We start from the raw sequence: 12,392 nt of genomic DNA on the forward strand, positions 1-12,392 counted from the left end.
ACTGGGTCTCTTCAGCCTGGAGAAGAGGAGACTCAGAGGGGATCTGTTGGCGACATGCAGGTATGTGAGGGGGTGTCACACGGAGGTGGGTAGAGGCCTGTTCTCCCCTGCAGAGGAGGGCAGGATGCGCTCCAACAGAGCCAAGCTCAGGGAGCCAAGGTTCAATTTGGGTGCCAGGAAGCACTTCCTGACAGTTAGGACCCCAAGGGTGGAATGGGCTTCCACAGGAGGTGGTGGAGGCCCCATCGGTGCAGGTGTTCAAGGACAGGCTGGACATGCACATGGTGGGCATGTCGTGAGAGGAGCTGACTGGAGCTGGGGGTCAGACTAGATGGCCTGGGAGGCCCCTTCTGACTCGCTCTGTTTCTATGTTTCTACCTCACAGGGTTGTTGTTGTGAGGATAAAATGGAGCTCTGCAAGCTGGCTTGGTTTCCTTGCTAGAGGAAAAAGGGTGGGATATAAATGCAGGGTAATAATATTACTCATACTATCTATCCTGGGGACATGATGATGGATTCTTCTTGGAAGCTCTCCTGGTGAGCTACCGCTCTTTCAAATTTACCCCGTGCCTCTGATTGTTTCATGGATGCAGGTAACTTTCTCAGGATGACAAGCTCTAAAAATATGGAAATTTCTCAGCTTCTCCCTGGACTTTGTTTTCATTTCTGATACGGAGACAATGCAAATCTTTGAAACTGTATTTAAAAAAAACTTTTGAATTTTGTACAGGGCATTGTTCCTGGTTGTTCATGGAGTATTTACCATAGTGTTGCTTTTGGGGATGTTAAGAAAAGGACCAAAGGGCAAACACACACCCATCAATCCACGTTTTTTGGGGATGTGCCTTTGGATTCCTCTGGGTGTTCCGGGCTTCAGGAGCTCGTGAGTTTCAGCACTTCCGAATGTGCCCGAACTTCGGGTCAGGATCTCAGAGTGTGCGATGCGCCCAGGCTGTTGGTGGAGGGATGCAGCTTCTCTCTGCCAGTAAGGGCAGCTACTAGGTGGGTGCAGAGGTCCCTTATAGGGGCTTCATCATGGGAAGAGCCGGCTGTTCATGCCAGATCCTCTTTCAGTTTGGGAAGCTGTTTGGCGTGTTGGAGACAGCAACCTGTGGCCACGGGGCAAAGCATTTTCTCTGCCGAAAGACCAGGTGGGTGGCAGGCAGATTCTCTTTCTCTTCTCGCTTGCTGAGAGAAATGGCCTTGGGCGAAGAAGCACCACTTCTGACATCGTGACTGCAATTCAGTGCAGCCAGTCATGGTTGGTATGGTTGGTGTGACTTCAAGAAAAAATCATGACATGTATCCGTGGAACAGAACTTGTGATGCATTCGGTGTTAGCATCCATGGTGACCTTTTAAATTGTATGCCTCCTACTGCAAGACTGGAAATGCTATTTTTCACTGCAACTTGGATTCCTGGCAGCTCTAGTTGCGGGCAGGATTGGACATCACTCTCTTTTGTGCGTTCATTAAAAAAAAAAAAAAAAAGGCCTATCAAGTTAGTAGTCCTCATGTCTGCGAGGCTGAGAAATCTCTAGAGCCAAAGAAGTGGGATCTGAGCAGACCCAATATCCTGAGGATATTGGGGGCCCCTTCTCACCTTCACCTGAGGGGGGAAAAGGACAACGCGACACCAAGCAAACATCAAAAAACCGACCACAAAACTGAAAAGCCACAGATGCCTTTTGGCTTGGCTCCACTTTAATGCAGTCATCCCTGACGTGATGGCTTCCAGATATTTTGGACTACGACCATCATCATCCCTGACTCGCAGTCCTGCTGACTCCTGCTGATGGGCATTGCAGTCCACAACCCCGGATCGCTGTCACGTCAGGAAGGGTTCGGTGCGATGCACCTGGAGGGGCGAAGCAAACAGATCCAGGGCGGGATACGCTCAGGGAAAGCCCAGCGGCAGGCAGGCGGGGTGTGCAGGAGAGCGCGGCTGTGCGGAACCGGAAAGGACAGGGCAGAGGGACCCCCGAGTGTGGGACCCTGCGTCTTGCAAGGCGGCACTGACGGAGGGGCGGCCGCGCAGGGCGAGGCGCGGGGCACGCAATCCCCGCCTCGCCTCGCCTCGCCTCGGCTGCACGGCGTGCCAGAGCGGAGCCCCAGCGGCTCCCCTGGCTGCCGCCGTCCCTCTCCCCGGGCAGGACTGTTCCACTGCGCAGCCGTGCTGGGGGGGGTCTGCGAGAGGGAGTCTGGAGGAGAGAAGGTGGTACCTGCCCGCTGCTCTGGACCCAGCTGCATTCCGAGCCATGGATTGCGATGAGTGAGAGGAGGCAACGGTGGTCTGGCGGGGAGGAGACGCCAAGGCAGCCCCCTCCCCACACAACCCCTCCAGGATGGCCAGAGCGAAGCTGAAGAAGTCGCCGTCCGAAGGCAATGCCCACCAGAAAACCATCCCGCCTCTGGCGACGACCGAGGATGTGCCGGGGGTCAGCCCCCTGTTGCCTGCCCGGAGGATGGGGTCCTTAGGGAGCGAAACTGGACACAGGTACTGCAGTATCGCATGCCTTTCGACGGAGACCATCGCCCCGAGGTCGAAACCACCCAGCGGAAGCCCGGCTTGGCTGCCCCCCTGAAAGGCAGACGGAATTGGATTGCCTCCTTTGTAAATCCACACCCCAGCCCCTTCCTAGCCCAGTTCTGCTCGCTCGCTCGCTCGCTCGCTCGCTCGCTCGCTCCCTTCCTTCCTTCCTTCCTTCCTGGGCTTTGCAAATGAGGCTGAAGCCTTGCCAAGCAAGCGCTGCCTTTTGAGAATTTTCTGCAAAAACAGCCCAGAGGGTGCATGCCCCTTATTTGAAATCCTGGGAGCATGACTTCAGTTGTGAAGTTGCAGTGTATATGTTAATCAGTGCAATTAATATATCCAGAGCCCTTTCTCTCGGGCTTTCTCATCCGGTGCTTATGCACCATCTTTGGAATCAGTCTTGGGAGAGGCAGGGAACCCACAATCGGAACTAAATTATTCAGATCTCCCATCTCTCTCTCGCTCATGCCTGCGAAACGAGCGAGCAAGGGAGAGAGAACAAAGCAAGGCAAGGCATAGCAGCTGCCTCTTGGATCCCCGTAGCGCGCAGAGACTGGGTGGGGGGGGAGGCGGTTCTTCGAAGACAGCCAGCGGGTTGTATTTTCCTTGAAAAGGCCCCTTGGACGATCTAGCAATGCAGATGCAGGGAAACGTCCGATGCACCGCTCTGTTCCGTCCCATCCTGTCTCACCATCCCTCCTTCGCATCGCTTCTCTCCCCCACCTCCGCCCCCCCCCCCCATCAGTGCGTCCAGCCTTCCGTTTATCTATGGGCTTTTCCTCTTTTTCTTGAAATATGTGCTACATATTTGCTGGCTTGCAACCTTGGTGCTCCGTTCTCCATAGGTGGCGACCGAAAGGAGTCTGGGTAAAAAAACGAGGGTCGGTTCACTGCCTTTGCTTTGAGGGAAGGGCCAGGTGGGGAGCGTGGCGTGTGGCTTGAGGGATGGGGGGGGGGGATCTGGCATTGCTTCTCAGAACTTGCTGGGGTGGCCACATACGCAGCCGGAGCAACGGCTGTGGAAATTGCCGTCTTGGTGTGTCTTTGGTTCTCGAATGGATGAGTGGCTGATTTCGGCAAGGGGAGGGGTGGACAGCTGCCAGCGGCAGGGTTAGTCGGGTCCCGCCAGCCCCCCCCCCCCATCCCCAGGCAAAGAGCCAGCTGCTTGGGTGGGGTGGGGTGCAGTGAGTGGTCCCTCCCAGCCAGAGTCTCGCTCGCTGCCCCGAATCCCCCCGCCTTCATGGATCAGCGACATGCAGAGCGGGTATCTGGGATGGAGTGCGTTTAAGGCAGCTCCGACTCCCTTCCAGTGGCCTCTGCGCCTGTGGGGCAGGAGGGCCCTCTTGCCATCGATAGCGACCGTCCTGGTGCAGCTGCTTGTCTTCTCCAAGTTTTGGGGCAGATGCCTTCTTTCCAGGCCTCTGTGGGCATCAGAAGGGCCTGCTTGAAAAGCTGGGATCTTGGCATGTTCGTAACTGGGTGGCTTCTTGCTGAGAGCTCCTGTCCGTTGCAGCCAAAATAACCAAACCTTTTAAGAAAGACAGACACATTTGTTAGAGTGGAGGCCTCCAACCTCAGGCCCACGGGCCAAATCCTGCTCCCCTGGGCCCTTTGGGCCCTCTGAGATTCCCCAAATGACCCCATCCCTTTCCCCAGTGGTTGGCACTGGTGTTACTGCAGGGAGGGCCTTCTCGGTTGTGGCCCCCACCTTGCAGAACACCTTGTCCTGGCAGAGTTCTCCTGCTGGCCACCTGTGTTGTCCCTTCAGTGCCTGGCAAAGATATAGACCGACTGCTGTTTGGCCAAGCCTTCCAGCTCAGAATGTGACTAGCTGAATAGATTTTCTCCGTCCTGCTGCATTTTCATGCTGAATATATTCATTTCACTCTCTGCTGCTTCTTCATGTTTATTGGATTGCCATTCTTTTTTCTACTTTTCTTGTAGGCTGTAGAGTTTTACTGAAGGTCTGCCTAAATGTTTTTTAAAATGAGGTAAATCATGCAAGAAGTGTGGCATGTCCCAGGTGGGGTGGGGAGGAGGAAGTGTTTGTAGACTTGCCTGCCTGGGAGTATTTTAACCCCAGTGAGAGCTGGGAGTTATTTATCTTCCACCTCCATGGGCCAGGGCTGTCTCAACGCATGGGCCTGATGGGCATTCGCCCGTGGGCCCCACACTAATCTGTGCGTGTTAACCCTTGGAAAATGGGAAAACTTCCAGAATTAACAGTAGTCGTCGTTGTCGTAGGGGCCCCAGGACACTGCTTTGCCCGGGGCCCATCATGCTGTTCAGAAGGCCCTGCCATGGGCCAGCTGCTGAGGAACATGGGTGGGAAGATGTTGTCCCATCCATGTCCTCTTGTAGGCTTCCCATGTGGGAACAGAAGCCTGGACTGGGTAAGCCGAGATGGGGAACACTTGGCCCCCCAATACTGCAAAGGGGAAGGGTCTTGGGGTTGTTGTAGATCACAAGCTGCATATGAGCCGACAATGAAATGCAGTGGTAAGAAGGGCCGGCAGTATTTTCAGCAGCAGTCAGGCCTCACCTGGAGTCCCGTGTCCAGTTCTGGGCACCTGAGTTTGAACAAGATGCAGAAAAGCTAGGCAGGGCGCCGAGGAGGGTGGCACGGATGATTCGGGGACTGGAGGCAAAGCCCTGTGAGGAAAGGTTGAGAGAACGGGGCATGTCCAGCCTCAGGAAGAGGAGGCTGAGGGGAGAAATGAAGGCCCTCTACGAGTATCTGAAAGGCTCTCTCAAAGAGGAAGGACGGGATCTCTTCTCGACCATCGCAGAGTGCAGGCCAGGGAATCGGGAACTTAAATGAAAAGAAACCAGATTTAGACTAGACACCAGAAAGACGTTTCTCACTGCCAGAGCGGTGGAACGACGGAACCTATTGCCTGGGGAAGTTGTGGGCTCTCCCGCACTGGAGGCGTTCAAGGACTGTCTGGACAGTCATCGGAGTGGGAAGGTGTAACCTGCAACAGCAAGGAGTTGAACCCATGGCCTTCTGGCCCCTTCCAGCTCTACAGTGCTACGATCCTGTAGTTCTACCCTTGACTTAATTTCAAAAGCCTTTCATAGGATATCTGTTCAGAACCGTGGCAAGAGCTCTCCGTCCCTTCTGTGTCATTCTGCTGCAGTGGAAGGAGGAAAAGAGAGAAAGGGGGCTACCGGAAGGGAGGAACGGGCAACTCGGTCACTTTCGGCTCTGGCCTGACCCACTGCCAGCATCAGTTCTGCCCACCACTGCAATGTTGGATGCCCTCATGCATCTTGGACTGACCAGCATGGCTCTTCATCACGTTATGCTCTTGCGTTAGATTTTTCCTTTGGGAGAAGAGAAGTATGAGTATTATGGCCGGAGGGCAGGTGGTTAGAAAGCAGCCAGCTGGCCGTGGCTGCAGCAAAGGGGTTTTCTTCCTTCGGTCGCTGGGCTAGGAAAATTGCCCAGAACTCCGAAGGTCCGGAGGGCTTGACATCACCCTCTCCAGAAGGATGAGCTTGGCTAGGCCAGAGTTAGGTTCCGCCCGGAGTAGCACTCTTGTGGCCAAACCCTATGAGTTCATTAATGCATTTCTTGCAATAACGATGTGTCATTAATGTGCATGTATTATTTTATGCACAGTCAACCGCCCTGGGACAATCACGGTACGGAAAGGCAGCTGAGAAATCCCGGGCATGATCTGATTGATTTTCTGGTTCCAGAAAAGGGCTGAGACAAGCATGTCGTGAGTCCCCGGCACCCGCTATTCCCACTAGCTCTGTCCTTGCAGGTTCCATGTAAACAGCACCGTTCTAGCATCTTCCTCCTCCACAATTTAATTCTGAGTCGATTCACTAGGGAGGTTCAGTCATGCACTAAGCAGGACTCACTCATGCTCCTTTCTAAAGATGGCTGTTGTGGCCACATTTCTATTTTGTATAGAACATGATGCTTCTTTCTGTTGCATTTCTGCAGGGGGCACCCTTAGATGTAGACAGGGAGGGGGATTTTCCCAGCTGGAATCCTCCACATGCTTCTGGTAATGGTGAGGAGCTCCAGCGCCTTCTGCTGCTTTGAGCTCCTGGTCTCCCTCCTGGGCTGGAGACCTGGGCCTTGGGCAAAAGCCAACACGGGCAGAAATCTAGACAGTCCTGCTACATCTTTGCCTTGCTCCACATGCTGTTCCCGGTCTTCCCGGCTCTTCCCTACCTGTGTATTACTCTCCCCTGATATCATGCCATGAACTGACCTTCCTGCTTCCAACTCTTTGTGCCTCTGACTCCTTGAGGCAGTCCTATAGATTAGAAACCCCGCAATGAAACACAAGCACCCAGAACCCCAAACCACAGGACAAAAAGCACCCAGAAAGCCCCTGCGTGTCACAACTAACTTTATGGGGCCCACCTGCAATCTTCGTACCTTGCAGTAAGCTCTGTGGGACTCGGAGGGCCTTCCTTCTGACTTTGGAGCTCCAAATGAGGAAACACACGTGCACTTCAGAAAGGATATTCAGGCCACTGAAAGGCAAAATGTAGCCTTTTCTTCCAAGCGATGCTACCATTTAACCCGCAGTGGTGAAGTGATCATGCCATCGAAGTATGGGAAAAAGTTTGCGTTCTGCTCTTGGTCATTTCTCCTATGATCTGCCTTCCTCCATGCACAAGAGAAAAACTTGAAAGCTTGCTCACCCTCTCATTCACAAGACTCTCCAAATACTGATTGTATTGCTCCTGCTCTCATACTGGGGGCTGGGGAGAAGGAGGAATGTCCTGCAGGAAGCTGGGTGGGGGGGGGGACAGTTGATGATCTGTATGTCTTGGCAATCCTCCTGCTTTGAAAAGTTGTCCTGGAGCAGGATCCCTCTTGTTTCTCCTCCGCTACCATGGCTTATCTCCGTGGTCTCCATCTTGGGAGCTGCTCCCAGCTTTGCTCACCCCTTAGTTCGATGCCTCCAGTCATCCGGGTCTCTTGCTCTCCGCTCCTTCTCTGAGGCCCCAGGAGGACAAGGTGCTGCCCCCAGGCAGGACAAAGGCTTAACTGAAATCCATTTGTGCACCCTCTTGTCAAATCTAAGCTCACTGTGCGGCTGGGAGACTTTTTCAAGGGCCGGGAAGGCATGACGAATCTATTATGCCCTCTAGGAAGTATGTCCCAGGTCTGGAAGACTTCGGAAGACACTGTTGGCAGGGCTCCCAAAACCAGCCCGATCGACTGTCTAGGATTGCATCCCAAAGTTGCAGGGCTGGCTCACTGGTTCTGTAACCACTTCGCTCTTTATGGAATCTCAGTCGCAATAGGAGTTACCTGGTAAAGATGTGGAGGCAAGAGACTATCTCTTTGCTCATGGGGGCAGCTCAGTTTTCCATGCAGGAAGTTTCAGGCGAATTCCTGGCATTTCCAGGCAGGGGGAAGGGCTGGCAAAAGAGTCCTGCCTGGGGAGACACGTCTGCTTGGTGCGGACAAAAACAAACCAAGGAGCCAGTCCAACGCGTCTTGTTCCTCTGTGAGCTTGGTCCGTTCTCGGCGCACCTGCAGGTATGCAAGGTAGGAAGCTGGGGGCGGGCAGAATTGTCCGGGATGGGTGAGCAGCACTCATCAGTTCTCCTGCTGCCCACGCTTCGCTTTCTTAAAATGCCTCTTCAGTGATGGGCCCTTCATGTGAAATGCGCTTTTTGTGGAATGCTCGTGGCCGTCTCCCTGGTTTAAATGGCTCCTAAGATCTGCATTTCTAGCCTGCTTTTCAATGAATGGATGCCCATGTTTATTTCGTTTTTTTCCAGATTTTACCTTTTGTAAACCACCCAGAGTGCTTTGGTTACAGGCAGTATAGAAATGTAATTGAAATGTAATTAATAGTAACAATAAGTAGGGTTTTTTTTTTTACCATTGCTAAAACAACAAAATTCTTGCAGCACTTGAAAGACCAAGATGTTCATTTTGGCACAAGCCATTTTGATCGTGTGGCCCTAACAAAACTCTTTTATCATGATTTAGATCCCTGGTGATCGAATTAAACCAGTTGATGAGCTTGAACTCAGCAGTTCAAGTCTATCTTCAAAGCACCTCTAATCCTTAAAAGATGCCTGTCAGAATAGTTGGCAGCATACAAGTGTAAAATAAATAAAAAACAGACAGACAGACAGACAAAGGTCACCTTGAGCTCAGCCTTCTGCCTTTGGTTTATGAGTAGTGCCATTTCTGAGGTTAGGTTTGTCTTGGCTTATTTTTTTTCATACAGAATGGTTCATTTCCCCCATGCAAAATCAGAAGGCCCAGAAATTTTGTGTTATCAGCAGGAATTGTGCTGTGAATTAATAGAAGGTCATGTGTGTCAATACTTTCGCATGCCATTTCCTTCTCAATTCTGTGTTTACAATCCGCATTCCGCTCCATATGGACCTGAAAGCTTCCTTAATGCTCAGTACATCTGAAGAAGTAGACCCCAGTTCATAAAGACTTTTGCAAGAACAAATTTGTTAGTTTTTAAGGTGTAACAAGTGTTCTATTCCATCATAGCTAAAATTTGTTTGCAATTTTTACCTTGCCTTCTTGGAAGGTGGCATAAAAATATTGTCACAAATACAGATCAATAAAATAGATAATGGAGAAAATACAGATCAATAAAATAGATAATGGAGGAAAACGGGGATTGAGAGGGATTTTTTGTTTTAAGAATCATGAAACTGGCCATGTGATTTGATGGAAAATGGTTCCATGAACTGGCTCCCCCACACTGGAACCCCCTTCTGAAGCACATGAACTTGTAAGTCCCACTGAATTCAGTGGGGCTGACTTCTGATTCGCACTGGTTTGTGCTGTTGAGCTCTGATTCCTTACTGTTCCTCACGCCCCAAAAATACATAGGATAAACTTTAAATCTCTGTGGGCAAATGTGCATAGGAATGGAGAAATTGTCACATGCAAATTGTTCAAACTGGGGACAAGTGAATCGGGGGGAAGCATTCCAGTGCTTAAATCAAGAATTTGCAAAGCGTCAGCATTTTTTAGAGTAAGAATATCTCCCCCATCTTAGTTGGGGATACAGGGGGCATGTGCCCCCATTTTAAAAAATCTTTAGAGATAGCCCTGTCCTCTTCATGTTTTCTTCTGCTGTGCAACTCACTGGGCCATTGGGATGGCTTTTTATTCCAAAAAAAAATCTGTATAAATAACAAGATAGCAACTAAATCAACTAAAAATGCGAACATTGACAGTAAAAGCAGATTCCATTATTAAGCAGGCAATTAAACATCCTTCTTTTAAAAACATAAAACAACTCAGCAGCTGAGGAAAGACTCTGCAAATTCATTTTTTAAAAGCATTCCCTAACAAAACAATTTTAAAGCAATACTCCAGCGTGTTGACTTGGCTTTCAAAAACATGATGGCACATGTGAATTAAAGTATTAATCATGACAAAGGAAGCAATACCCAGTTATTGCCAAGTTTATTATTCCAGAATTTTACAAATAATGACCAGGATTCTACAGAATTATTTTCTTAGAATTGATGCTCCCATAATATGTCTGTTTCAGGCCAGCTCTGAGTTTCAGGAGTCTTTGCTAGGGGGCTGTTTGCTTCCCCCCATTTTACTGGGGCTCCTCAGTTTACTACTGAGTACCAAATAGCCAAAATCCCCCCACCCCAAATTCTCTGGAACGATGTAGCATTGCTTGGGCAGCATGGTGGTCAATTTACCCAGCATTCCCAGAGACCTGGATAAGGAAGCTCCAGGCATCAGAAATGGTTGGCCTGTGACAAATGCCCAGGGATGGTGGCTCCAGGCCTACTCCCATGTCCTTGCAGTTGTCCAGCCTCCACATTCCATGAAACTGTTCTAGCAAGTACAGAAAACACCTTAAATGGTTGTCAAAAGATGAAAGGATAGCCATGGCTTGCCAAGCCTCCCCAGAAGAGCTCCAAAGACAAGGAGCGCCTTTGGAAAAGATGTCAGGAACAAGGGAACTGGGATTTTAGTCCTTCAGCATCCTTGGCAGGCTCACACTTCAGAGGACATAACAAAAGGAAAAAGGACTGGGAGGGAGGAGGAAAAGTAATGTGAAACATGAGACATTCGTTTGAAAGAGTTTGCCACCTTCTGGGCCTGTCTCCCGTTTTGTGTAATTAGGACCCATTGGTTCAGGTGCTACCCTCAGAAACAGGAGAAAACCAGTCCCAGACTCTCAACCCAGCCTGCCTCACAAGGTAGTTGTTTTGAGGATAAATTTGAGAGGAGGGGAATGACGCAAGCTGTCTTGAGTTCCTTGAAAGGAACAACAAAGCCATGTAAAAATATAATTAATCACCAAATCTCTTTCTTTCCATTCACCTCTCATTTGCCACAAAACAAATGGGATAATAAAATGAGGGGTCTGAATGGGCTGATTTTCATGATCCCACACAATCCTTTTGGAGTGGGGTGGCTAGGTTATCTTTTCTAGCAGCAGCAGATCTGGCAAGTCAGGGCAACCATTTTCTTTTCCCAGAATGCCCTAGACATGAGTTCTTCTGGGGCATTCTGGGAAAAAGACCAAGAGCTGTCAGCAGATGCTTGTGTGTGTGTTGGCAGCCATTTTCTTCCTGAGTGTTTCTCAGCCCAATGAAATATCCAGCACTTTGCGGAATAATAAATGCCATCTGCCAGCGGCAACTGCCAAAACCAGTCCTGCTATTGCCAGTTTAGGTGACAGGGGAAAAATCCTACAAGAAAAGCCAATGAAAACAGTATCCTTTGAATGAACAACTCCATGGATCGATTTTTTAATTAAGCAAGTAAATGCAATAGCCGGAAACTTTTCTTAAACCACCCTAGTAGTTTCTCCCTCCATCTTCCCATATCATTCACTCAAGAAAATTGAGGCCTTTTCCAGTCTCGCTTGGGGAGGATAGGAAAAGTGGGGATAGGAAAACAATCGGGATTCTGGCAAATTTTGTTGGCATCCTAGCTGGCTCACTTGTTTTAAGCTGAAGTCTCCAAGGGTGTATTGGCAAGGTACAGCAGTAATCCCCCATGTCATTTGGAGGACTGAAAGTTTAATTTCTTTAAACCTTTTAAAAACTCTGCTCTTCAGCTGAAAAGGACTCAAACGTCATGGCGGAGATGCTTCTGCCCTTAGGCTTGGACTTGAGAGCAAATGATGCAGAAGGAAAAGGAATTGGGAGGAAGGATGGAAACTAGGAAATCCAGGCACAATGTCTTAGTTGAAAAGGACTTATAACTAGTGAAGATATAGGAGAATCTCAGGGCTGGGGAGGAAAAATCCATTGAATTTTGTGCTTTGAGCCTCTCTGGATTCTGTTGGTGCCGAACTGCTAGGATGAAATCAATCCATCCCATGAACTAAGATGGGCTGTAGTTTGCACTTTAAAAGCAAATTTGCATAAAATCTACCCCTTAAGCAAATTTGCATAAAATCTACCCCTTAAGCAAATTTGCATAAAATCTACCGATCTGTGCATGGATCGTGCAATGACCACATGCTTTTAGGGTGCTGTCTGGTGCAAATCGGCCAATCTGATGCAAAGCAAACCTTACTGCAACTGTTTGCTATTTGGGTCCTGATCTGTGGAAAATGCACAGAAGACCATGATTTGCACAAGTTGTGTAAATTTGCATAGGTCGCACTATTAGCACCAATGGTGGCCCATCTCAAAGATGGAAGCCCCTGGAAAAAAAACCTGGCTGGGCTGCTTCTGATCGTTGGATTGGAAGATGGAAGGAAGCCTGTTGAACTCAAAGGATTTCGACTTCCGTCGTCTCCAAGATGTCTTCCTGGTAGCACTTTCTCTGCCAAGCAGTGTTGCTCATTTCCCCCTTGGTGCTTTTCTGGAGACACAGGGTGTGCAGGAAATACAGGAGTCCTTGGGTTTCTGGCCAG

General features: G+C 49.8%; 1 protein-coding gene across 5 annotated transcripts in view; it reads left to right on the plus strand.

Moving 5' to 3' along the window:
- Positions 1–12,392, plus strand: part of KCNT1 (potassium sodium-activated channel subfamily T member 1) — a 112,337-nt gene that overhangs the window by 20,508 nt on the left and 79,437 nt on the right. For 2 of the 5 annotated variants that reach the window (XM_044439954.1, XM_044439955.1), the window contains exon 1: positions 2,345–2,496. The exons of the other annotated variants lie outside the window; for them this stretch is intronic. In XM_044439954.1, the coding sequence (XP_044295889.1) occupies positions 2,345–2,496 (152 nt within the window). Of the gene's footprint in view, positions 1–2,344; positions 2,497–12,392 lie in introns of those variants that run through there. 5 annotated transcript variants of the gene reach the window in all.

The sequence above is a fragment of the Varanus komodoensis genome, unplaced genomic scaffold (assembly GCF_004798865.1).
Source record: "Varanus komodoensis strain SLA01 unplaced genomic scaffold, ASM479886v1 scaffold36, whole genome shotgun sequence".
NCBI classification, from domain to species: domain Eukaryota; kingdom Metazoa; phylum Chordata; class Lepidosauria; order Squamata; family Varanidae; genus Varanus; species Varanus komodoensis.